At 52.3% G+C, this 25668-nt stretch overlaps 1 protein-coding gene across 2 annotated transcripts in view; it reads left to right on the top strand.

Annotated features, from left to right (window-relative positions):
* KCTD16 (potassium channel tetramerization domain containing 16) overlaps window positions 1–25394 on the top strand; it is a 60462-nt gene extending 35068 nt beyond the window's left edge. For both annotated transcript variants that reach the window (XM_048057335.2, XM_013175794.3), the window contains exon 3: window positions 24812–25394. In XM_048057335.2, the coding sequence (XP_047913292.1) occupies window positions 24812–25263 (452 nt within the window). In that variant the 3' untranslated portion in view covers window positions 25264–25394. The remainder of the gene's footprint in view (window positions 1–24811) is intronic.
* Window positions 25395–25668: the final 274 nt, after the last annotated feature.

Genomic DNA, 25668 nt, shown 5'->3' with positions numbered 1-25668 from the left:
ACCAGGGGAAGTTTAGGTTAGGTATTAGGAGCAATTTCTTACTGAAAGCGTTGTGCTGCGTTGGAACAGGCTGCCCAGGAAGCGGTTGGGTCACCATCCCTGGAGGTTTTCAAGAAACGTGTAGATTTAGAACTTAGCAGCATGGTTTAGCGGTGGACATTCGTACTAGGTTAAAGGCTGGACTGGATGATCTCAGAGGCCTTTTCTGACCTAAATGATTCTGTGAAAAATAAGCTGTTCTGAGCAGGTTTGCATCGAAAGCTTTAAGTACATCTGCGATGGTCTGCAGGAGAAATTACGCTGCAATTGCCCTGCGGACACCCGCCTGTACGCTGCTGGGGCTCGTGGGCCAGTAGTGCCACGAGCCCGGGCGGCGTTCGGGCACACACAACGCTCCCTGCGGCCGGGAAGCACCGCGCGGTAGTGGTGTGCCCGCAGCGTGCTCTTTTCCTTGTGGGCACCTCAAAGTGCTGTGATGACGACAGCCCTGTAAAGCACGCTCAGACTGTGCTCCCACGAGGGCAACACCTGAGTTCATATGTAAGCGTCTGTACTTTGGAAAATGACAATGGGTGTCTGAACCTGTAAATAGTAGCTGGGACGGCGAGTGCTGTGGTAGCGGGTTTTATAGGCGGTCTGTGCTGGAGTAATACTGTACGTGACCTAGATACGAGGATGGCAAGTGGGGACCTAAAAATGATGCCCATTTTCGTTCTGCCCTGGAATAAAATCTGTGGTGACGACTCTTCCCACCGAGCCTCAAGCTGCCGTGGCTGTAACTTACAGCATTGCTGGCCACGTCGGTCCCGAGACGGCAATTTCGGGCTGCCTTGATTAAAGCGCTGGGAAGCTGGGAGCTGCTGCTCGCTCTGATGTAACCGAACCACAGATGTGTACGCAGAGTAGTTTTTCCTCCCACTCTTTCAACTAAAATAAGCAAACCATTGCAAGTGACTGAATTCAGTGGAGCAAAAGGAACGGCATAACAAAGGGGAGCGGTACCCAGCGAAAGGCAGCCGGAGGCTGTGGGCACCTCTTAAATCGTGTCTCTTCTGTGTCCTCTGCTGCATCAAAAGATGAAAGCCTCCTGTCTCCGTTCAGGCTTACTAATTAAACTGGTCTGCAGCTCCCAGAGCGGCAGCTGGATCAGCCCAGCCTCTGCCTTTAGCCTCTCTGCCAGGCTGCACCACAAGATAATACAGGCTCCGGGAAGGGTTTTTGAAAGCATGCTGCATTAACTTGCGCTGCTTCCCTTGAAGGCAGGGATTAGAGCGAGCCAAGTCCTTGGTGCCTTAGAAAAGTCTCCCTCTGAGCAGTCTGGAGCATCACGCAATGGCAGGGTTAAAACAAAGGGTGAAAGCCCTGGTTTGGGCGATTTGCAGTAGCAGCAGAGCTGTGGCAGTTCAGACCAGGAGGGAACCTGGCCCGGGGTGAGGAGGCAGTAAAGGGAACAGCCCTCCTGAAAAACATAAATGTTAATTGTTATGCAGAAGTGGTCCAATATTTTTCAGCTCTCGAAGATCAGTGCTCATAGCTTTCCCATAAAAATTGCAGATGGACAATATTTTTTACTTGCATGAATTGCAAATGAAGGCATTTTTCTCACTCTCATGTGAAACTTTGAAAGAGAACATCTTGAAATAAAACCTTGGGGCTCTGCGCAAGCTTGGCTGCACTGGTGCTGGTTGTGGGATTCCCTCGGCTTTTCCTGTTCTTTGAACCATTTACCCCAAACTGTTGGGCCGGGCCTCGTGCTCCCCTCCTCTCCTCCCCATGGCAGGGAGGAGTCAGAGCAGGTCTTGGGTCTCTTGAGCTCAGCCCGAGCAGGCGTCAGCCCCACGGGCAGTGATCACCAAGCCTCAGGGTGCAGTGCAAAGCCTGCAGGTGCTGGTGGAGGACTTCAGTGAACGTGGGATCCTGCCCCAGGTGCCGGGTTTCTTTCACTATGGAAGAACAGATCCTGATTTTAATGCCTTTTTTTATCAGCATCCCTGGAGGTTTTATTTACTTCAGCTGCTTTCTTTGCAAACTGTGCCGATTCATTTAGCTGAATCCTTGTCAAGTTGCTTGAGCTAAAATTGAGATGCAAATGCATAGCAGCTATTCCTGGTTTTTTCAGATGTAGAGAGCAGGCTTTGGAAAGATAAATCACTGTAGTTCCCTTTAAGCACATATTGCTGAGAAGCAAACACTAAAACATCAAAATAAAGCTTTTTTCTCCTTCGCTCTTCTTAAAGCAAGAATATAATTATGCTCTGCAGATCTCACAAGAGCACAGATCAAAGCAATTAAGTAATTGCTCTTGGCATTTTGGCTGGGGCTCTGAGTGGCAGCACGCAGTGCTCACACCACTGCCGGGGACGCGGCCGTCACGCCGAGCAGCTCCCCAGGGCCTGGGATGGGCTCGCTGGGTGCGCAGGAGCCGGAGGGCGAACGGGGCTGCCCTCTGCAGCAGGCCTTGTGTTCACAGATGGAAGCGTAGAGCTAGGGGAAAACGCCCGAGGGCTGCAGGTAAGGGGATGCTCCTGCGGGAAGTCTCTCGCAGCTCAGCTGCTTCGCTCTCTTCTCGTTTAGCACAAAGCCTCTGAATCTTGGGGTGTCTGAAATGCAACTTCCATGGCTCCTGCTTTCCAGTAGGGCAAACTGGATCCTAAATCCAAGCATTAGGGACCCTCAGGTTGGAATTCGGCAATGGGCACTGGGTCACTTTTACTAGGAAAAGGAGGCTGAGCAGAGATAAGACTGACCATAACCCTTCACATAGGAAGACCTCGTGCAAAAAGAAAAAAGTCATTTCAGAATTGAAAGCATTTTATATTTCCCCACTGAAATGTTCCCGTATTTTAAAAATAAATTTGTGCCCTTCTTGCCTTGCTCCTCAATGTGTGGCCCTCTCTCAAGGCAAGTTAGAGCACCAGCTTGTTTCTAATTTTAGGGAAAGTTCCTATTTCCGACTCATGTGATGGTATTTGACAGACTTGGTGCCACTGCTCCTTCCCGGCACTGCCGGTGCCCTCGGGGTGCTGGGGGAGCCGAGGCGGGGTGCCAGGGGATCCATCCCGCGTGTCCCTGCCTGCCCTCGTGAGGCAAGGAGAACCACGAGCTGCGGGAGGAGAGATGGAAAGAAAGGATAAGAAGGAAATGGCGTGGTCTGAACGGGGGTGGTGGGGGCGAGAGAGCTCTGCTCGTCCCTGGTTCCTGCCCCGTCGGAGCCCAGGTGCTGAGCTGCCCCCGGGGCGCTCAGGGAGCGTTGCCCCCGCTCATAGCACACGCAGGGCTCCCTCCGGAGCGTGTCTGACTCGCAGGGGTGCCGTGCAGCCGTGCTGTTCGTGCCGTACGAACGGAGGGAACTGGTCACAGCTGAAGCCCCCTTGCAGATGCGGGAGCTTGGTGGCACAACGGGGGCCTGGCCTTAGGCTGCCAAGAGGGAGCCTTTCACAAACACGGGTGTGAAAAGTAGATTGCTGCTTGTCTTGGCTTAAATTCAAAATTTTAACGTGGGGGAAAAAATAATTCTTAAATGATGGACTTTGTCATTTGTACTTCTTCCCAAGCTGTAGCAGGAAAGCTCTCAAACTGTGGTATGGATGCCATTTGATTGCCAAAAAAGCAGTTTTAAAACCATAGTTTCTCTGAAACGAACAAGAATATTAATTAAAATCTGTAATTGTGGAGCTTCCTTAGAAAGTAATGATAGGATGCATAATTGTTCCTCTGATTCTTGTTAATCAAGAGAAGAGCCAAAGAAACAACATATTAATCATAAAGGTGAAGATTCTGAAGGACATAATGACTCACAAGGACCCAAATGTCGTTGATTATCACTGGGAGTTTTACACACAACAGTCTTTTGTGTCTTTCAAAATCTGCCCGAAATGGAAAAAACATGAATCCTTTCTAAATCTGAGTGATGAGGAAAGGATAGCAATTTGTATGCCATAATTGCATGGAGGTTTAGCAATAGGAGGATTTGAGCTTCTATCTGGGCACCTGCAAATCTTGAATTCCTGCCATCGCTGCTGGTTTGCTAAAATAAAAAATGCTTGCCAGATAGCTCGGCTGTAAACAGTTTTACCTTAGCTAATTTAGGCTATCCTCTGTCTGCTTTAATCAAAAATCTCTTCAATGGAGCTGGAAATTGTTATTCAGCAGAGTACGCGTAACAAAAAGTACGCTTCTTGCTGCTCCCGGAGAGGCACGTAACGCAGCACTCCCTGTGACCCCAGCGGGGACAGGATTAAATTGAAGGACTTGCGCCTAATTTTTGTGGTTTCAGTAAATGCCGGGGTGTTTATCGGTGCACAGGCAGGAGCTGCAGCGGGGCTGTGTTGTGCCCGGCATGCAGCGGGAGTGCCGCCGGTGGGCGCGAGGCATTGGGCGCAGCAGGTCGGGGTGCCCGTGGCACCGTGCGCTGCGTGCCTCGAGTAACGGCAGCCACCAGGAAAAGAAAACCAGCAGGTAACTGCTCCGTAATTATTTGTGGAAACAGCTGTCTCGACAAGAGCAGCTGGAGACGGAGCCGAGCTGTTAATTCGGCAGAGCAAACCTCGTGGCCGCCCAGTGGGACAGGGACTGGGGCAGCCCCGACTTGGGGCCGTTCCTGCCCCGAGGGACAGAGAGCGCTGAGAAGACCAGGCTGGCCTGGTGGGTTCTCACCTGTGTTATCTGATGCTCCCCTTATCTCCCAGTTAATTCCCTCCTTCTAGTTTTACTTCTGCTTTGAAAGGTAGCTGTTGAGCGAGCAGTGAGTGTTGGCTTTCCAGCAAATGCTTAATTGAGCTATGCAGTCCTGGGACGTCATCGTTTCCTTTTCAGAAGATAAATCCCCACTACCACCGCTCCCCTTCCCTTCATCCCTATAACGCTCAGGACACGCAGGCAGTTGTTCCACGCTCCCTGCTGGCCGTGCCCGGTGGCCGTGGGTCGGTGGCACAGGGACTGGGGGCGCTGGGGGCCCGGCAGCTCCGGAGGGTGCAGGGCTGGGACTCGCCTTCCTCGGGGCCGCTGCTGGGCTCTGTGGGGCATTGCTCCTAGCGGCTGAACCACAGCACCGAGGTGTTGTCAGAGGATGTGCTCTGTGAAGAAACACGGCTGTGGGCATGAACACTTCTGGCTCCTCTGCTGGCTGCGCTCAGCCCAGTTACAGCCTGAAATCAGGGTCAAGGTCATTAAAAAAGGCAGACCCCAAAGGAGCCAGCTTGCAGACTCCAGTGAACCCGGCTTAAAGCTGCCCTCCCCGGGCACGCCAGCGTGTGCTCTTCCAGGGCCCCTGGCAGAGTGAGGCCCTGCGCTCTCCAAGTCGCCTGGTCCCCAGGGTGCTGACGCTCAGCCCCCGGGGCCGGCTCTCCCACTGCCTCTGCACGGCGGCGTGGGGCTGGCAGGGCTCTCTGTCTGTAACCAGGAAGCTGCCAACAGCCACAGGAAAAAGAAAAAAAAAAAACTCAGAATTTTCTTCTCTTACTGCTAATTAGATCAATAGGGATCTTATTCACCAGTTATTGAGAGAGACGGTTGTAAACTAATTAGGATGCACTCGCTGAGCAGACGTGCTTCCTCTCGGGCCCCTGCATCTCCTGTGTGCAAGAGTTGCCCTGGGTTGCTGCAGGCTTGGCTGGCAGCACAGGCCACTTTCTGCAGGAGGGTGGTTGCTTTCTGCAAGCTCAATTCCTGCGAAATGCTCGTGCTGCCTGCGGTGCTGCAGCGGTGAGATGCGGGAGGTGGTCGGGCTGCAGCCTGCCGGGTGCTGCATTTAGATCCTTGCCTGTGGACAGCTGCGGAGAGGTGAGAGCTGGCTGAATGCAGCCCGGCAGGGCTGGGTCACCTGGGCCCCCAGCCGCACGTGTAGCGCTCTGCTGTCTGCATAAAGGCAATATAAACTAACCTGAATATGCACATCCCAATGAGCGCCTGCTGGGATGCTTGCCCATACAGTGATCTATTGCATTAGGCTAATTGGAGAACAATGCTATTTGCTGTTACAATAATTTTCAGTGTCAAATATTTTACTGTTAATTTGAGCACAAGGCTTTCTTTAATGCTGTTTAGGGCTTTGAAGTTAAATTGCAGTTTCATCAGTTGCATGATAAATCATTTAGCAGAATTTCCCAGATGGCTTAAAATTAAGTTTGTATTTTCCTAAAAGATTGCCAGTCTCGCTGCTGTGATGGGAGGGGGCTCGAGGACCCCTCACGCTTTCCCAGCAGTTCAGGCTCCTCCCTGCAGCCCCCAGCCCAGCTCCTGCTGAGCGTTTTGGCGTGGGGCCGGGCCAGGTCTTGCCAAGCTGTGTGCGGTGCTGGTGGCCGGTGCCTGTGGCCAGCTCGTGATGCTCCCTGCTCAGATCGTCCCCGATTTGCATTTCAAAGCAGCACAGAGTGCTAGTGCAGAGTTAGGACCCACTTGCAGGGTAGTTTTTGCTCTGGGGAGAGATCTCTCCTTTGACCCGTCGAGTTGGAACATGGCTGACATCTCCTGTTCCCGCAGAGCAGCGATGTGCAGAATGTCAGCAGTACTTCGGTTGTCTTCTGAAGAGTCTTTGGGGTGGTTTTAGAAACATGTTCGATCATTAACGTGCGAACCTGAGAGAGAAAAATCTCACTCCGAGTGAAAATCTCAATGCTCTTAGCAGATTCATAATGAAGAAATAAAAATAAATGAAATAAACACTCCTGCGAGCGTTTTGGTGCCGTGGGACCGCGGGGAGGCAGTTCTTGCTGGTTTTCATTTTGTTGAACTCAGCTTCGTGGTGTGCAGAGCGGTGCAGGTGAAGGCAGCGCCCAGCTGCTGCCTGGCAGCAGTGCCAGGGCCGGGCACAGCGGGGACGGCGCGGAGCGGCGGCCCCAGGAGGCTGGTGCGTCGTGCTGCAGGCTGCCACGTACCGCGAGAGAGCGGGTCAGCCACAACAACCGGGCCTGGTGGCTTTCAATTCAATAATCACAGTGCTTCGACTTGTTTGGAAGTTGCCTGTTGGCTGTGATCGCCTCAAAACGTGATAGTGCATAGACAAGGCGTCAGAATTCGGACAGATTTTCGGGAGATGGGTGCAGCGTGGCCGTGCCAGCCGGCTTCGAGCGGGCGCGTAGCCAAGGTGCGCGCCTGGAGGGCTGCTCGGGTGGCCCTTCAGTTCTGCTCCAGGGGAGCAGGCGGCGCTCAGCCATCCTGCTCCGAGGTTCATTACTGATGGCGTTAGACCCAGCGCGTGAGGGGTAAACTACAGGATTTGTGAGCATAGCAGCGGCAGAGAGCACGCAGCAGGGCTGCCCTGCCCGCCCTGCCTTCGCGTGCCGGAGCCTTCAGTTAAGCCGTTAGCGGTAGGCTTCAGAGGGAGGGCCGGTAACGCAGCCCGCCTGCTCGTTAGCACGGTGCTTCTGATGACCCGGATTCAACTCCAGGCTCAGGTTAATTGGGCAATGTCAGCGGGGTGGCCGCCTCCGAATCCTCTTTTCTGCCTCTCACGAAGCTGCCAAGCGTGGCTCCGCAGCTGCTGACTGCAGGGTGGGCGGTGGTGCTGGGACGGGAGGAGGAGGGTGCCCAGCCTGAGCCGAGGGCTTGCCTCCCATAGGAGCTTTGTTTCCCTGGGGGGTTCCCACTGTGTGCTTTCCGGTATGGAGATACACACGTGTAATGGTAGGCACAGGGACGTTGCCTGTGTTCAGCTGCTTGCACAACCTGTCACCAGCACAGGGCTGGACGCTGGTCCCTTTGGTCCCGTCTACGTGACAGATCAGTCGTGCCACGAGTTCTGCTAGCGCCACGCAGGCTCTGAGAGCATCACCAGGACAGCGGCTCAGCTCTGCTGGCTCTTCCCTGGGCGTTAACGGCTGCCTGCAGCACGCGGCTTTTCCTTGCGCCCTCAGTCAGAACGTTTCAGGCAGGGGGCTGCCAGGCGTGGGCTAACGGCTGGTGGTGGGCTCCTGCTGCGAGCTGTGCTCCCTGCAGCCCCCGGGAGCTCTGAGCTGTGCCGTGCAAATGTGCGGGCTGAAAATCACTCTGGGGCTGGAGCTCGCCAGGCGCTAAGCTTGTGCTGGCTGTGCTGGCCAAAGGCACCCTCGAGCCCTACATGGTGCCCGGAGGAGAAGTGCCTGATAGCACGTCGGAGCAGTTGTCCCCGAGCAGAGGCTGGGGACGATCCCAAGGCTGGTTCGGCCGCAGTCTGGGACGTGCTGTCCACCCCAGGAGCACCCGGTGCCCACAGGGGCATGTCCTGTGCAGAGGCGCAGGGACTGGTGTGGTCCCGCTCCACTGCTCTGGGCCCGTGCTGGGGCGGAGGTGAGGGGCAGGGGGGCCGCCCGCTGCCACCCTGGGCGCCGGGCTGCGCCTGGGGACAGGACGGGAGCGCGGGGCAGTCCTGTGTGCGCTGCTTCACGCACCGAGTTCCTTGCCTCAGCCCCGGCGCTGTCTCCAGCGCTTTCATAACTGCTCCAGCGAAGCCATCAATATTTAAGGAGGCTGCAACTGCTCATTTCCAGAGCTCCCTGTACGCAGGCAGCAGCATTTTGCCAAGCATATGCTGCCGCCCTGCACATAAAACTTGTGCTGAGCCCTCCTCCCTTTCTTTTTCCAGGGCTGGATTTGGCTCTTTTTATGTATGTCCTGAAATGAGGATACCAGGAAAACATATATTAGACCAATAGCCATATCATAAATATGTATTTGCACTGGAGTGGACAAATACATCTGCTGAATTATTTTTTTAAACAAAGTAAATTCACAGGCTAAATTATTCAGTGATTAATATTTGACCAGTTGCAATGTATGCAGAGTTATCTTAATATGTTTGTAGACCAAAAGCGACTCAGTAATACATAGTGTTTGTTCAATATTTCTTTTACGGCTGTTAAATATTAAGGGCCTGTCGGTCATGTGCACTGAGGCCCCATAAATCATTTTGACTCTATAAAAGAGGCCTTGAAGCAGAAGTAAATTACTTTGGTGCTTATTTTATGGCCCTCATACGCAGTAAGAGAGGCATAAAAAGGCATAATGCGTGCGCGAGAACCTGGCTGGGCTGTTTTGGGCTCGGTGGAGCTTCCCAAATGGCAGGCTCCCCGCGGCAACACGGGGCTGTGCCGTGCACGTGGGCAGCGGGGCCGGCACGGGGCTCAGCGCCTGCCCCATGGCTCTGGCTCCCCGCGGGTCCCAGCAGCACAGGGTGACCCCGCTCCAGGGGCCAGGCTGGGGCTGGGGCAGCTCTCGCAGGGCTGCGATGGCTCGGGGCAGCTCATCTGCAGTCCTCAGACCTTGTCTTCGATGTGTGTCAAACCTGGAGTATTTTTTAGGCTTGGCAAGTCGTTAGCCTGCGCTCCTTAGAGCCCTTTTCACCCCCTTCTTGAGGACCAAGCATCTGCTGTATAGAACAGGCTCAAACAAGCCGAACGCTGCCCCAGGGCCGCTCTTCATCCCAAAGACACCGTGCTCCATCTCATGTGCTCCATGCCCTGCTGCGGGGCTGGGCCCTGCTGCCCCTGCCCCTCTGCCTCATGGTGTACGCCGGGAGGCTCCTTCCCTTCACATACAGCCCGTCCTTTGTAAGGCTAAATGACTGTAACGAAACGCGTGCGTCTTTCCCAAATGCAGGTAGCATTTGTTCTAATCTTATTTTCATTTAATGGGTGAGAGAAATCCAGCAAGATTTGCCGGGTGGGCGAAGTGAGAACTCTTTCACCCGCAGTGTCACTGGGATATCGTAACTAGCGCGAATGGCTTGGGATCTGGTCACGGCGATGGAGCAGACCTTTGGCAGTAAATTATTCATGCAAAGGGCTAATGCAGAAAACATTACGGAGCTACGCCAAAATACAAGTTGGCTATTTGTTATGCTTGACTAGCACAGATGAACAATTGCTTTATCTTGGGCAGCATTTAGTTGCGGACCCGTATATCTCCAGTGCTTGTCATAGCACAAACGCAAGTACCCATGAAATAAAACTTCACTGTATTAATTAAATATTTTGCATTAGGCATTAATCTCCCATGGTAAATACTAGCTTGCTCTATTTCTGGCCTGTGGCTGAGGGCTGGGAGGAGCTGTGCGAGCGGTGCACCGCGATGTGTGGGCCCTGTGCCGCGTTACGTGGGTCCAACACCTCCATTTAGAGGTTACTCGCTGGGTTTGCAGCTTCTTGTGATCGCTGCAGAGCTGTCAGAAACTGAGTCCCCTGGAAGCAGGACGTGCTTTTGGCTGGATTCGCATCTGGCTGACAGCAGCTTTACGAGGGGGCAAGGCCACCGGCTTCCAGAGATGGGTAAGAGTGGAGCTGGGCTGAGTCAGGCCCCAGCAGCTCGCGGGGAAGATGAGAACGGTGTGAGAAGCAGCTTTCCTTACACTGTGACATGCTGAGATCAAGCTGAAACAGTTAGACTCTTTAAACTGCAGTTTAGGCTTTTTTTTTTTTCCCAATATACCCGTGATATTTCTATTCCTCTGCAGCACTCAAAAACTGGGCTCACTGCTTGCCTCATCCTGATTTTGGCCGAGCAGCACAGGGTGAGGCTGGAGCCGTGCCCTGGGGAGCAGAGCTGCACGTCCCCGGCCACGCAGGGCGCTGCCGCAGCTCCCGTCAGCTCTGAACCCGGCTCGGATCGCTCGGAGAACCAGATCTGAATCTCCCAGCCGATCAATCAGTAAAAACCATAAAACGCCCAAACAAGTATCTTGAACAGCGGGTCACGGATGCCTTTAGAATATAATTTATCTTTCCTGAAGAAAGCCTGTAGACCGCAGCGTCTGGTTTTGTGTGCTGGCACCAGTGGCTGATGCAGGTCACAGACGTGCCGTGGCCGGCGGCACAGCCCGTGCCGGGGGGAGCGGGACTTCCCCGTGCCCAGGGCCCAGCAGGGTGCTGGGCAGAGGGGTGACAGCCCCCGTGACCGCGGCAGGGCACCTCTCCGGGCAGGCTCTGGGAGGTGTCAGCAATGCTGAGCAAGTGACTCCCGTGTAAATGCTAAGTAAAGCCGCATTCCGTATTCAGTTTTCAGTTATCTGTTCCACGGACACTCCACTCCCTGCTGCTCAGGCAGCAGCTCTGGGTGCCAGCACGTAGGTTACAGACTGACCTGCAAACTCCTGTGCAGCTTTCCACCAGGGCGGTGACAGCTGTGGCACGGGTAAGTGCAGCCAGCCCCGGGGGCGAGCGCCGCCGGCCATCCTGTTTCCGATGGCTCCTGCGGGCTGACAGCGACCTGGTCCGTGCCGTCGTCACACCGGCTGCAAGGCCGCATCCTGCGGGCAGCACGGACGGGGTGGCAGTGCGGGGACAGGGGGGAGCTGGGGCTCCTCTGAGCCGTGGTCCTTGGGGACGGGGGGGTCACCCGTGCGTCCCTGCCCTGGCATCGCATTGGGAGGATGTGGCTTTGGGTGCTGGCAGGAGGGAGGGCTGCTCCCCTCAACCCGCGTGAGGTGTCTGAGTGCTGCAGCGCACGCAGTCCCCTCCACGAATGGTGCTGGGTGCGGGCAGGTGCGGCCAGTCTGGGACCGTACCGGGGTCGGGCTGTACCGGGGTTAGGCTGTACTGGGGCTGTGCCATGCCGTGCCCCACAGGGCTGTGCTCCCGGCATGGGAAGGGTTCTTGGCCTTGCTGTTTGCCCATCCAGCCTGCTGGAAGCGCAGCTTGCAGTCACTCCAGAGATGCCTCACAGGCACTTCTGACCAAACCTAAAACGAATGGTGGAAATGAAGAAAACACAAGCTGCATCTTCAGCCGCCCCTCAGCTCCACCACTGGGAGCAGATGGAGGTGACGCTGGCTGACTCCAGGGCTTCTTCAACACCTCTGTCCTTTAACACGACGACAGCAAACCTGGCTGGTGTATATTGCTGTCTAGGTCTCGCTTCCTGCCCGGGGAAGTTTCCTTTGCAGCATCTGCAGGTCTCCTTGTGCAAGCAGAGCAGTGTCCCCCTGGCCGTAGCCAGGTTGCTGCTCCCCGGGACCTGCTCCTGCTCCGTGGCCAACCTACTTGGTGCCGCTCTGAGGTGTCGGTACTAAGCCTGGGGGGCCTGGCATAGCGGCCCTGACCTTCACTCTGTATGTATTTTTGATTTCCTCTGAAGATTTTTTTAGACTCTGCCTGCCTTCACGATCTCCCTTACTAGCTTTAGGATAGCTGCGAGGCGTAGTGATTCCTAAAGAACTAGTGACTATGAGGCACAGAAGTACATCGCGGTGCTGCAAGTGCAGCTGCTGTGCTCTTTTGAAGTCTTTCAGGCAGTAGAAATGCTCACATTATTTCCAGAGGGATTAGGATCAGGCCCTTACATAGCTGAGAACTTACTTAAATTTTCAACATTTCTTCTAGGTCAAAGGACAGTTAGTCCAATTTTCCCATGTTTGATGCATTTCCACATTACAGCTTGTAGAAAAATCCTTCCAGTATAATTATTTTGAATACATTTGTAATGCTCTGAGATTTCCTGTGAATACATTTTTCATCCACAGAGATACTGGACTCATAATCATTGAGATTTTCTGCTTTCTTACGGAGAATTTATATGGAATTTAATAATGCTGATGGCGGTAGACTATCTGTAAATGGCACTAAAAACCCTACAGAATTTAATAGGAACCAATAGCATCCCTAAAGAGTTCTTGCATACTCCTGTAGAAATATATGGAAGAAAGAATCTGTTAGATTCTGCAGGAGAAAAAAAAATATATATATATATTATTTTCTTCTACAAATGCAGAGCAGAGGTGGTATATTAGTTAACCAAACTAGTTTAGTATCCCAAAACTGATCCAGCCCAGTGTGCCACCTCAAAACAATAAAAACTTCCTCTGCACAAATTAAAGAAAAACCCTACAGCATCCATTAGAAAAACCTCTCCCTTGGATGCATACCTGGCTGCCCATGTGCACCCAACGTGGAATCGCTGCTACAGGATCGGTGGGGCAGCTCCAGAGGATGCTGTACCCCCGCACCTTCTCTTTGTGCCTGTCTCTGCCTCCCTTCCCGGTAAGAAATTTCTCTGGTTCACTTTGTTCCAGCACCTCCGTCACCTGCGCACGGGTGCTCTGTTTTCTGTTGTTTTCCATCTCTAAATGTCACTTACTCCAGATTTCACGTGGATTTACTCCCACGGAGCAGGTTCCCAAATGGTACTGATTCATTTTGTGGAAATACCGGTCTGAAGGCCCCCTTCTCTTCCGTGCCGCGCCTTCCTTTAAGTCAGAAGCAATGGGTCAGTTTAGGCTTCGGTTTCTACCTTTATTTTTCACACGCTGGAGACGTAGAGCCAGCCAGGTGTTTCAGTCGTGTCCGTGCTGCGCGCTGGGGAGTGTCAGTGACCTACACAGAGACCTGGCGTGCGGGGCGAGGAGAGCCCCTGCTGGGCTGCTGCCGGGGCTCAGCATCTCCTCGCCCCTCGGGCCCCTGCCTCACGCAAGAGAAGAGCTCTGGATTTCGGAGCAGGTAGGATTGCCCAGACGTGGGTAATTTAATTGGTCGTGAAGCTGGTGCTGAAAATGTTTTGAGTAAACTGCTGGATTTTTTAAAGCAGTATCTGGAGGATCTCCCACTGCATGCATTTATTTGATGCAAAAGTGCTTTGGTCTAGATGCTAAAACTGATAAACCAAACCATTCATTTCTTAAAGTTCAATTCACCACTTACAGGATAGAAAATAAACCAAGCTAACCCACAGCAAGATTAAACTGCAAGATATGGGATTTAAGGCAAAGCCCACTGTGGCTGGGAATGTTTCTCTCACATAAACCAAATTTATCTCTATAGAGCAGAAGGCTATTTTATGAGGTTCAGACAAGAAAAAAAAAATAAAAGCTTCCAGAGAGAGTTTCTTAAATAGCTCATAAAAACCTAGCATCTGCCCCTCTGGAAAGGGCTCTCTGATTCTCCTACAAACACAGCAGCCAGGCGCTGGGTACCACCATCCCCTGGCTGTGGATTCAGGCTTTTCTCCTTTGTTCTGCCGGCCTTTGAATGCATTTGTCAGAGTCATGCTCCAAATAATTAATAAACAACAGCCCTGAAGGGCTACTTCCTTGCCTAGCATCCTCTCACACTCTGATTTTCCCCGTAGCCGCAACGCTTGCCTTGAAGCAAGGGCTGAGCTGCGGGGCCAGCTCGGGGGTGACAGCCCCTGCCCGCCCCGGCGATCGATGGGCAGATGTGCCAGAGCCACACGATGTTGTTCTTGAGAAGCCATTTATGAAAAATGAGGCTTGGTTCGATGCTATCGAAAATGCACTGCTACAGCAAAGAACATGAGTTATTTATTAGCGCCCGTTGTCAGAGTGAAATACCACAAAGAGTTTTCTGTGATTCTAAGCAATAAATAAGCAGGGAGTGCATTGCAAACACCCCTGGTCACGCTCTGCTCCTCTTGTAACGTTGATTCCTGGTAACTAGAAACGTAATTTGTGACTTCAATCAGGGATGCATCCTTACAGGGCAAGAACGGTGCTGGCATCAGCCGGTGCCACCAGCCCGGGTGCAGCCTGCTCGGTCAGGAGGTGCCACAGCCACTGGGCAGCCCCTGCCCATGCAGCCGGTGTCCCGCGGGGCCAGCTCCTTCCTTTGTGAAGCGCTGAACAATGAGTAAAGGATGCTAGATTGCTTAAAATAAGTCTAGGGTGAGAAAACCGTCTCATGGCAATTAGGAGATTAGCCATGACTTTGAGCAGGGAAGAAAAAAGTGTTTTCCAAAATAGTTGTTTTCAATAAGCAACTTTTTCAGCGGTATCTCACTGGAGGAGAACCATTTCTGGCCACGGAGCTGGTCCCCTGCCCTCGCCCTGCCACCTGGCGCAGGAGCCGCGGTGCGTCCCGCTCCGCAGCAGGGCCGTGCACCGCAGCGCTGCTCAGCTCGCAGGGCGCTCGTTGTTCCTCCCCGCTCTGCCAGGGCCGCCCGGGCTCGGGGCGCAGCTCCAGCAAATGGGGCTGAACTGGGCAGGAAAGAAATGCCGTTCATGCGCTCGCTCTGGGGTGATAACTGCATGCTGCTGCTGCAGCCGACCCCGTGCCTGGCCTGGCAGTGCTCGGCCTGTCGAGCCCGAGCGGGCGGCGGGCACACCGGACTGCAGCATGCTGCTCCTGCTGTAGCCGCCTCTTGCCTCCAGGAGTTGTGTCCTGCTGGACCTGCCCGCGCCACCAGCTGCTGCAGGAAGCATCCAGCCTGTTGCTCAGCGCTGTACAGTTATTTAGGTCATTTGATTTTTATGTCAAAATAACTCTGTCAGGATTTTCCTGCCTTTGGTGCAAAGCCAGGCAAGTTAAAGACGTAAACCAAACCGCTGTGTTGCCCAGGACCCGACTCCAAGCGGTACTTCCTTTCCTTCCTTTTCTGGGTACGTGCACTTGGCTGTGAAAGCAACGCAGAGCCTGTGTGCAGCTCGGGCAGGCCCAGGGCAGGGCTGTGGGGCCCCTTCCTCCATGCACCTGCTTTTGGGGAGCACCACGGGGCTGACGCGTCTCCTCCGCTGCCGGCCCTACGGCGGCACCGCTCACAGCTCCCATGCTCTGCTTCACCTTTGCGCTGGGAAATCATGAAATGGTTAATAACGCACTTGTTGAATACGTTGGTTGCCCAGAAATGTGCCTTTCTTGTTGCCAGCACGGGCAGCAGGAGGAAGCCTGTGCCTGCATTCCTGCTGCCAAATGCCTGCCCAGTGTCCTCCTCCTCGTGCGGTGCCGCCATGGGTCTGGTCTCCGTCCGAGATACTTGTGCTGCCTGGAAATCCAAAGAGTGGGTGAATGTATTTATTCAGTAATATCAGAGCCGACATTTTGGGAAGTTTTGAAGGGAGAGGTCCAGCAAGTGCCTGAGATCCCTTGTCTCCTAGGTTTTTAAATCCTGAGCTCCAAATTTTTGCCCTGTCTGCCAAAAAAAAAAAGCAGGAGGAAACCGAAAAGCAGGCTCCTGTGGCTCTTTTTGATTCTGTTTCCCGGGAGTTCTTTGCACCCATGTCATTTGTGGTGGGGGTAAAGAGGACCACGCAAATTATTCCACATTATGTTCAGAGTAATGGCAAGTCTTAAAATAGCTCTCAATTAGCAATTGATTGCAATTAATTGGAACAACATAGACTGACATGATGTTTTCATATCTCTAGAGCATTCATCAGTTCACGAGTCCTAATTTTTAAAAACTCAAAAACTGTGGCTCCCGTATTATCATAACCATCTGTCGGCAATTTATAATGTATATCTTGAAGAAGCAGGAGTACTGCACACTTTGTCTTTGCTAATTAGAACGGGTTTCCAAAAGGCAGCTCAGGTTTGAATGTAAACTGTGAAGGGTTTAACAAAGTAAAACCTAATAGTGGTGGGTTTTACCTATATGTATGTAAAGACGTGTGGTTTTATATGCATGCACCCCAAGGTGTTTTGTGCTGGCTCCGAGCCGGGTGCTGCCATGGCTGCGAGGCAAGCAGAGGGCACCCAGTGCTGCTCTGGGGCCCTGCCGCTGGCGTTAAGGCTTGGTGACACCGGTCTAATCCTGAAGTCTTTGCGTTGGCACCTGAGGAGTCAGCAGTCACCCTCAGGTGGGTAACTCCAAAATCAGGGCGCTGGAAGGGGACGTGCTTTCCGATTACTCAGCCTAGTCCTGTTGTACCTGTGTTTTAATTAAAGGAGGATTTGAACTTCTTTCTTCATTAATATCTTGAGTATGTCAGTGCCAAATGCCTGTGAGGGTTGAACCCATGACCCGTCTGCATTACTTCGCTGGTGTCCGGCCTGGTCAGCTCATGTGCTGCCGGGGGAGTTCACATCTTCTGAGCCGCCATGCAATCGAACTTCATTTTCAAGAACTTGAGTATGAATTTAAAGTCACAGAAGGTAAAAGGAAAGATTATATTAAGATAAAGTATTAAAACAGCAGTAATAAAGACACAGAACAGTCTTAAATTTGAGGAGTTAAGGCTGGACTCGATGATGGAAGGTGATGTTGGTAGTGGCAGCTATTAATTCTAGGTGCACCAAACTTAAACAAGCTGGAGATGTTTGACAAAGGACAGAAAGAGCAAATACTATTGGCGGAAGACTTTTGCATCATTTTTTTCATTTCAATGTAATTTTCCTAGAGGAAGATAAATGCCATAGTCCTGATGGCCAAATATTGTTTTCAATCCCAGTATTTGGAGAGGAAAATACAGAGCACAGAAGCCAGCAGCGCTAACCTACCCCTTGCCGTACTGGAAATGCTGAACAGTCAGGCCTCTGCAGCTCTTCCCCCCAGACGGTTCGTTGTACTTTTCTTTTTCAAGCCGACTGCTTGCTAAACTGTCGATGAAAAATACAGGCGAGTCTTGAAAGAGTATTGCTTAGGTGTGCTCTTGCCATGGTCTGGCCAAAGACTTTATGTTGTGGATGAGAAATAAAAGGTAGAAGCAGATAAATCTGAGTTGCACCAGCCTGAATGATTTCTCCAGTGCTGCCAGAGAAGGGGTGGGTTAAGCAGGCAGTACGGTTAGGCTGATAAGGAGGTTTTAAAAAGGGGTTGATTTGAAGAGAAACAGCTAAAGGCAGCCAGCTGACCTGACTGTGCTTGCTGGCTGAGGTGAGAGCAGCTGCGCTGCGTCTCCGGGAAGCCAGCGCGGGGGCTCCGGGAGGAGGCCGAAACGTTCATCGCACGGCCCAGGGGTGCACCAAAGAATAAATTGACCATGGAGGCAGTTTTCCTCTGACAAAAAGGCTTTGGCTGTGAAGTGCAAGGAGTCTTGAGGTAGTCACAACTTTCAGAAACAGCTTGACGTCAGTGACCACATGGGACCGAGTCCGCCAAACGCTTTTTCTGCTTCTCACCATATTGTTGCTCATATTTTGCACAACTTTCCACTCCGAATTTTAACTTCATCACATATGAATTTGAAAAAGATCCATAGAAAAATATTTTGTCTCCTTTATAGGCCCTCTGCAATTTTAACATCATCTCTCATATGTTTTCTCCACCATTTGGGGAACTTTTTTTTTTTTCAAACAAACCTTATATTCTTAGAGAAGTCCATTTCAAGAACTGAGCGTCTTAGGAAAGATCACAGCAGTACTGATAAAATGACAAAATGCTGGGAGACTCCTGATAAAATTGTACGTGCTGGCTAGGGACTGGCTGAAATTGTCTTGCACAAATGGTAGACTTCCTCGGACAGACATTGCTGGTTTTTACACTGGTTCAGAAATCTTAGATGGTTTAAAAAAAAAAAAAAAAAAGGGACTGGGAAGGAACCAGGTGTCTGCAGAGAGCAGCTCAAATCCTGGCAGTGAGCTCAGCCCAGAGCAAGATGCAGAGAGGAGCAAATGGAGGGGCTCCTGGGCTGCTGGCACAGCCACGGCAGCACCAGGTGTCTGCAGCTGCTCCCAGAAGGGTAAAAAATGGTGTTGCCTTTGGGCAGGGCCTGGCAGCAGCCGTGCCCTCGGCTGAGTCCCGTCCTCCCCCGTCACTGCTGTCTTTGCACACATGGGAGAGTTCAAACCAATAACGTTACTGTCAAGTCCTTCCCTGGGTTTGTTTGCCTGCTGAAATTTTACTCGAGATCTTGATCCTGAAAGCAAATAAACCTATTGCATGTCCATCCTGCTGCCAGCGCTGGTACCAGAGCCAATTACTTGCATGGCATTTGTCATTGTTCCTAAGCTTTACCTTGGTAATTTTATTTAGACAGGGGCATTTTCTGCTGATAAATCTGGCTAGATTACCAAGTCAGAGTGTATTTATTAAAACACCAATTAGACCTTAGTCTCTCATCAATCACAACACCTTTAATTCATGCATGGATGAAAAAACTGTTTGAGGCGTTGTGCACGCATGAATGAGTGATCTAAATCAAATTGTCACTTCACCGGCATTACCTTATCTGCAGACCTAGCGGCAATCAATTTTTTATTTACCCAATGAATAATGTGTGATATATTTAAATGCCTCAACACTTTGCTTTTGTGGTGTTGAAAGGAGAACACTTGCTTCATGAGGTTGGAACGAAAGTGAGGGTGGAGGAGAGGGCACGGGCCCCTCGGATGCTCAGGCGATGGGACCCCGGTGGGACGGAGGTGACGGAGGTGGTGGGAGCTGGGCGTGGGGTGGCTCCGGGGCTGCGCTGCTGATTTCTGCTCGAGCGGGGGCTGGCCGCTGCGGTGACCCCCAGCTGAAGAGAGAGTGGGGAGAAGGCAGCAGAAAGGGAGAGCAGAGAGAGTGCCTTCGCTATTTTGGAAGGAAAAAAAAATATATTGAAATTTCTTGTAGAACAGTAATTTGTGAGAGTCTTGTTCTGAAATATCACAACATTGTGTTTTTTATAAATCTGATACGTTATAAAAGAAAATTAGCTGTATGTAGTGTGATATTAAAATCATTATAATATGGATGTCAAAATGAAAGGAGGTGTTGAAGTGATCTAGCTGAGCGCTTTCCCAGTGCAAATGTCATCAAACTCACCAACTGCTTTTAGAATATTTCAATTTCAAGAAAACAGCATTTATCTGTGAATAATTACCTGAAAAGTGTTCATCTGGTTCTCCAGGGATCTGTCAGAGGTTTCCACACATCTGATTCTGCTCCCTCTGCCTCTCCCAGGCGGGCTCGGAGAGCCGGGGTGAAGGTTGGCTCCCAGAGCAGCAGCCGGGTACCGGTGCAGGAATGACATCCGTGGCTGCCCGGGCCCCGGGCTGAAATGCCCCACGCCAGCCCCAGCAGGGGATGCCCCTGCGTGGAGAAAGCTCTTGTTCGAAGTTACTGGGTGAGCTAATGCCAAAACCTACTTCGCAATGTGGCTGGAAGTAGGGGAGCGGGGGATGTCCAACCTGCTGCAGCAGTGGGTTTTGGGGCAGTTTTAGGCACTTCAGAGTGTTTCTGCGAAATCTCCACTGTTGGAGCATCACGGCTGGCGAGGGAAAAGGGAGGAAGGGCAGTGCTGCCCTGTGGCACCTGAGGTCACTTTCCCCATGGTCAGCACTTTGGCGCACCTTTGCGTCTGAGATGGACTTAATGACAGCTAGTGTTAGGGTCTATGCACCACTTCCAACAACAAAAAACAAACAAACCAGCCCTTTCATTAATTTTGGTCTGAAGGTCCCATGCTAAGCTTATTTTATGCCATAACCTCTCTCTCCTCATGGGGTTTTTGCACGCTTGCTGTCCCACTTCACAGGATTTCCCATTCCCTGCTTGCAGTGTATTTGTTGTAAAAGCTGGAGCGGAGAAGAGAAAACCAGTGGCTGATGGGGTGTGTGTCAATTATACATCAGAGGCTTTACTGCTTCTTCAGAAGCTTCTAATAATAATAATTACAACTAGGGTAGTGGAAGAGAAATGTGCTGAGATCAGGGAGAAAGGCAGGAGAGCAGGGCCAGAATTAATTAGCCCCTTTTATCCAAGAATCGCAAAGCATTTAGACATTAATTAAGGAAGCCTGTGGTTACATCAGTGCAATGCACGGTCTGGGGGCTCAGTGACTGTCCTGCTTGGCCGTGAGTCCTGTGCAGAATGGTGTTGCTGCAAAATGCAGAGAAATATTTTTTTTCCTCTCTTCTATCCCTGTCATCCTGACAACTCCCAAAGCCAGGATGAGGAGACCTGTCCCCCCCACAGCATTGTGGCTGGGCAGGTTCACACCGCTGGGGCCCAAAATCCCACTCCAAGAAGCGAATAGGTGGGTGCAACACCCTGTAAGAGTAATCTGGAAAATGTTTGGCAAAGCACATGAAAACCACCCGTGCTGTCCTGGCACAGGGGACAATCATTTGTCTTAGTCCTTGTCCGAGCCTGTGGTGCCTCTCACTTTTTAGCTGATTTCAGGTCGGTTCTCTAGCATCAGTCTGCGTTGTGGGGCTGTACACAGGTACACATTTCCTTTCTCCTGGCTGCTCCAGCACATGCAGAGGCACGTGGAAGGCGTGCAGTGCACTGCTCCACTCAGCACAGCGCGGTGCAAGGAGCCAGCCGAGGTTTGTCCAGCTTCGGGTGTGCCCAGGTGCGGGGGGTACCTGGTGGTGACACAGGGCACAGCCTAGAGTCAGGAGCCCTTTGCCTCCCATTCCCCTGGCCTTGGAACAAGATTATTTTCTTGACTGATGCCCTCTATACAAAATCCTTATAATTTGTCTCTTGTTCCCTGCTGAAGTCCATCTCTGCTCTTTTTCTCCCCCTTTTACCTCTCCATTTGGGTTCAGCAGAAATGTCTTCTGTTTCATTTTGTACTAATTCTCGGGGAGCACCAAGTCCCTCCGCAGAACCAGTGAGTGGGACTGAGCGTGCTGTGCTGCTGGTCTGCAACCTGCTCACCACGCCAAGTCCCCAGGCCCTTGCTAATGATCGTGTTGAGGGGCTGTTCCTAGCAGACTGCGTTACGACCATGCACGCGGTTATCCACAGCTCTGGTCCGCATCTCTGTCAGGCTGACCGATCGTTCTCCCTAGCTTTGATGTCAACTACTTGATGTAACACCGAGGGTAATTTAGTTATTTAAAATTATAAAATTGTGTCTTGTGTGATATGTCTAAAATCTCAAACTTCCTTTCCTTGTCAGAATTTCTCTGTTTTATTTCCTCGCTTCATAGTCTCTGAAACTCTTTTGGCAGCACAAATGCATCCTTCAGTGAGTTCATTTAGCTGGTGAATTCGTTTGACTGATAGCTGGCTTTGGATTTAGGCTCTCAAATTTGTTTTGGCAAGACTGCCTCTGAAACGCCCCGCGTCCCCTGGCTCCTGAGAGGGGAAACCGCTGCTTCGCTGAGCCTGTGCCTGCAGTTGTTTTGTCAGAGCGTGGCGGGAGCAAAGGCTTTCACAGCCTGGGTCTGGCTAAGGCAAAATTAGGCAAAGGGAGCTGGCGAAGCAGGAAACTCGACAGCTATGCCTGTGATTTGCGTTGTACACCTGCAGCATGGCGGAGCCCAGCTTGCTTGACTTGTGATCAGATAATTTGAGCTTTAACTAACAGAAACAACTTACTGGCGTAGCAATTACTTTGATCCGGGTTGGCACAGATGCATTTTTCATGTATTGTTGCTTAATACTGGAACATTTATTTTTTTTCTTCCCCTGTAATCTGAAGATAGCCTAATGATTTTTTTTTCTCCCTACTTTGTAAGAGCTAAAGGGCAATTCAACATTCTCCATAGCATTCACACTGTCTTTAGGATTTCCTGATGGACTGCTCTGGCTAGCCTGGTATGTTGTTCTGGTGATGAAAATATGTAGGCCTTTTCTGCACACAACAAAAGCTTTGCCCCTTTGGTAGCTAAAGGCCAGGAGCAGCATGGGCTGGGCAGCAGTGCTGGCTGCGGCGGTGCTGGTGTGAAGGCTGCCGGTGCGGCCATGCTCAGGAGTGGCCGGATGGTTTTGGAGGTCCTTTATCTGCGTCTGCAGACTTCCCCACCCTTAAAAAGGTGTCAAAATGTATATATGGAGAAGAGATCTGTTTCCAGCACCTGGGTCTGGCCTAGTTTTTGCTGGTTTGCCTCACGAAGAGATGCTTTTCTGCCTCCCAGCTCGCATGCAGTATGCCCACAGTTGCTGAATATTCATTAAGTGAAATTAGCATTTATTAGGCCTTAATTAAGTTATAAGAGGTTTATTCTGTGGTAATGAAGCGTGCACTCCAGAGGTGCCGAATGGCAGCAGGTGGGTCCCTGCCCGCACCCCATCTCCTCCCCACTGCTGCGGGGGGAGGCGGCTGGGGGCCAAGCCTGGCGGGGCTGCCGAGCGCGCTGCGGGCCCCAGGGTCCCCACAGGACCACAACCAGAAGAGTGAAGCACGTCGTGCAGAAATCCCCGCGATTCGCGGGTGTGAAACGCGCTTCCTGGGGAGACGTGGGCAGCGTGGCCGGGAGCTCGTCAGGTTTCATGCTGAAGAGCTGCAAGGAGCGTGCCTCGGGCCCACGCGGGGCCAGCCCAGCCGCTTCTGGTCGGCAGAGGCTGCCCCGGCCGCGCTGCCCGGGCGGCTGGTGTGGGCGAGCGCCCGTCCTGCGCCTTCAGATTGAGGGGAACCTGGGGATCAGCCCGCAGTGGAAGCGGTGGCAAAGCACCTGGGCTCTGTAACCCAGCTTGTTGGTGAGGTCTGCCTCTTGTTCACACTCAACTATTGTCCATGGTTCCTCTCTTTTCTTGAGCCTCGGCATTGGGTACAATAGCTACTAATTAATTAGACAATTTCATTAGGTGGCTGTAGCGATGTCCTGTGCCACGGCAGCGGCCTGGTGGTTGGTGTCTGGTGTTCGCTGTCCGGGCAGCGTTGACGCTCCAGGTGCACGCGGGAGATGTGCTCCTCGGCTGGGCGGTGGCAGCGGTGGTGCTCACCAGATGCGTCTCCTCCGGGATCCGCTGCTGTCCTTAAGCACACGCAAGCATCAGGGGAAAACGTCTGGCTATTCGGGAGAGCAGGAGACAGCAGCGGGGATGCCGACAGAGCCTGGCCGGAGGGAGCCAGCTCTGTGCAGGAGCAGAAGCGGCAGTGCCCGGTGAGGCCAGGCCCTCGGGCGGCTTTTGCAGGAAACCCTGGCCAAGCTGCCGTGCAGCACGGCTGGCAGGCGCGTGTCCGAAGCACACGCCTCAGGTTTTTAGAAAGGCTCAGTGCATAATGCCTTTGTCAAGGCAAAGCAAATTATAAGTAATTTCAATTTAGCCATTATTGACTTTTTTTTTTTTCAGACAACATACAGAACAGGTCTTAAATTTAATATAGCCACACAGCTCGCAGACTGAAAGACTCCGTCATCGTTGTGGAAGAAGAGCAAGGAACAGTTGGGGAGGGGCTTTCCCCTGTTTCTGTAAATTATGTGCATTGTATTCACGGCTACAAAAAAGTTGGAGAAACGGGAGAGCAGGGCAGCTTTGTAACAACGTGCCTCCATGGGCTTGCAGAACCCCTCTCCCCAGGGTCTGCTCTCCCAAGGCGCGGGGTTTTGGGGGTGGCAGCGACACTTCCCCCTGTTCCTGGGGTCTCAGGGGGCCGAGGACAGAGCCGCCTCGTGGTCCCGGTGCTGTGCATCCCCCCGGCCTGGTCACGGTGCCGTGGCTGACAGAGAGCTGCCGGGGCTCATGAAAGCAGTGGAGTTCTAGGTGTGCAGGACCGGCTGCAGCACCCACGTTTCCACTTTATGGGAGAGAGCAGGGCCTGTGTGGCTCGTGGGAAGTTGCTCGGCTACATTATGCTTTTCTTGATCTGGATAATATTACCAATCTGCACGAGCTGGAAATGATAATTACATTTTAGTGGGAAGATGGATGCTTCCAAATGACGTTTAAATCCATCATTATCACAGCAGTTTGGTCAGGGAACTGTTTTTATCAATGCCAGCTCTTCCCTTTACCCTGGATTATTGCATTCAGGCAAGTCTCCAGCTGAAAAAAAAAATCGAGCCGTGTGCTATATGAATCAGGAAATAAATTAAATTCTGTTCAGGGGTTCCCATCACCGATGGATTATGCAAACGAAGGAGCAAGGTTCCCAGAAGCCTCCCTTCTGAGCGGGACGAGCCCTCCCGCGTGGGCGGCAGCAGGAGCAGCGAGGGCAGGGGCCGGGGGGCTCCGCTGGCCCAGTGCCCGCAGGACAGGGGCTGCTCCGGTTGCACAGTCCTGTGGGCAAAGGTATTATTGAGCCCCAGTGAAGAAAAGATGTCTGGAGAAATTAGCGCTGCTAATTTTTTTTATTGACAGTAATTGAAGAGTAAATTTCCTGAATGTTACTGCCAGGAGGCTGGGACGGCTGCAGGAGCTCGAGCCCTGGTGACGGTGGGGCCCCGAGGGCTTTGCTCTGGTCCAGTCGAGCAGCCCACCGTGGGTGAACGTGGCTGTGGGGAGCGGGGGGTGAGGCTGGCAGCTGGCAGGGCTCGCAGCAGTCTAACCCCGCTCTCTCTCCATCTCGCAGGTGAGCCATCCCGCTGGTCCTCGTCCCACTGCGACTGCTGCTGCAAGAACGGCAAAGGCGACAAGGAGGGCGAGAGCGGCACGTCCTGCAACGAGCTGTCGACATCCAGCTGTGACAGCCAGTCGGAGGCCAGCTCCCCGCAGGAGACCGTCATCTGCGGCCCTGTCACGCGCCAGCCCAACATACAGACTCTGGACCGGCCGGCCAAGAAGGGCCCGGTGCAGCTGCTGCAGCAGTCCGAGAGCCGGCGGAAGAGCGACCTGCTGCGGACTCTCACCTCGGGCTCCAGGGAGTCCAACTCCAGCAAGAAGAAGGCGGTGAAGGAGAAGCTCTCCATCGAGGAGGAGCTAGAGAAATGCATCCAGGATTTCCTCAAAATCAAAATCCCAGACAGGTTTCCGGAAAGAAAGCATCCCTGGCAATCGGAACTGCTGCGGAAGTACCACCTATAGGCTCTGGGCAGGAAGGCGTGGAGCCTTATTGCCATTAGAGCGAGATGCTAAGTGATACAAAAATAATTCCCAACAATAATTATTTGTTAGGTCACAAAAAAAAAAAGAAATCCATCTCTAGTACTGCCTAATTTGCCTATTTCACCTTAACATTTATAGTCATAGGGTAACGATATTTTTCCAGTCGTGGAAGCACAATGACAAACGCTTTTATTTGCAAACTCTGAGTCTTACACAAGCTGAATACCTTAAGGGCACAACAATACCGACAACACAAGATGCTCGTGTGCAGATGCTGCTGGTGCCAGTGGGAACCTAGCAGGCAGCGGCCGGGCGGCGCGTGGCTGCATGCCTTCTGCATCCTCCTGCTAGCTCGGTGGTTTAGAGGGATGTGCACTGCTCAAA

This window comes from Anser cygnoides, chromosome 14 (assembly GCF_040182565.1).
Source record: "Anser cygnoides isolate HZ-2024a breed goose chromosome 14, Taihu_goose_T2T_genome, whole genome shotgun sequence".
Classification (NCBI taxonomy): Eukaryota; Metazoa; Chordata; class Aves; order Anseriformes; family Anatidae; genus Anser; species Anser cygnoides.
This window is presented reverse-complemented; position numbering and strand designations above follow the sequence as displayed.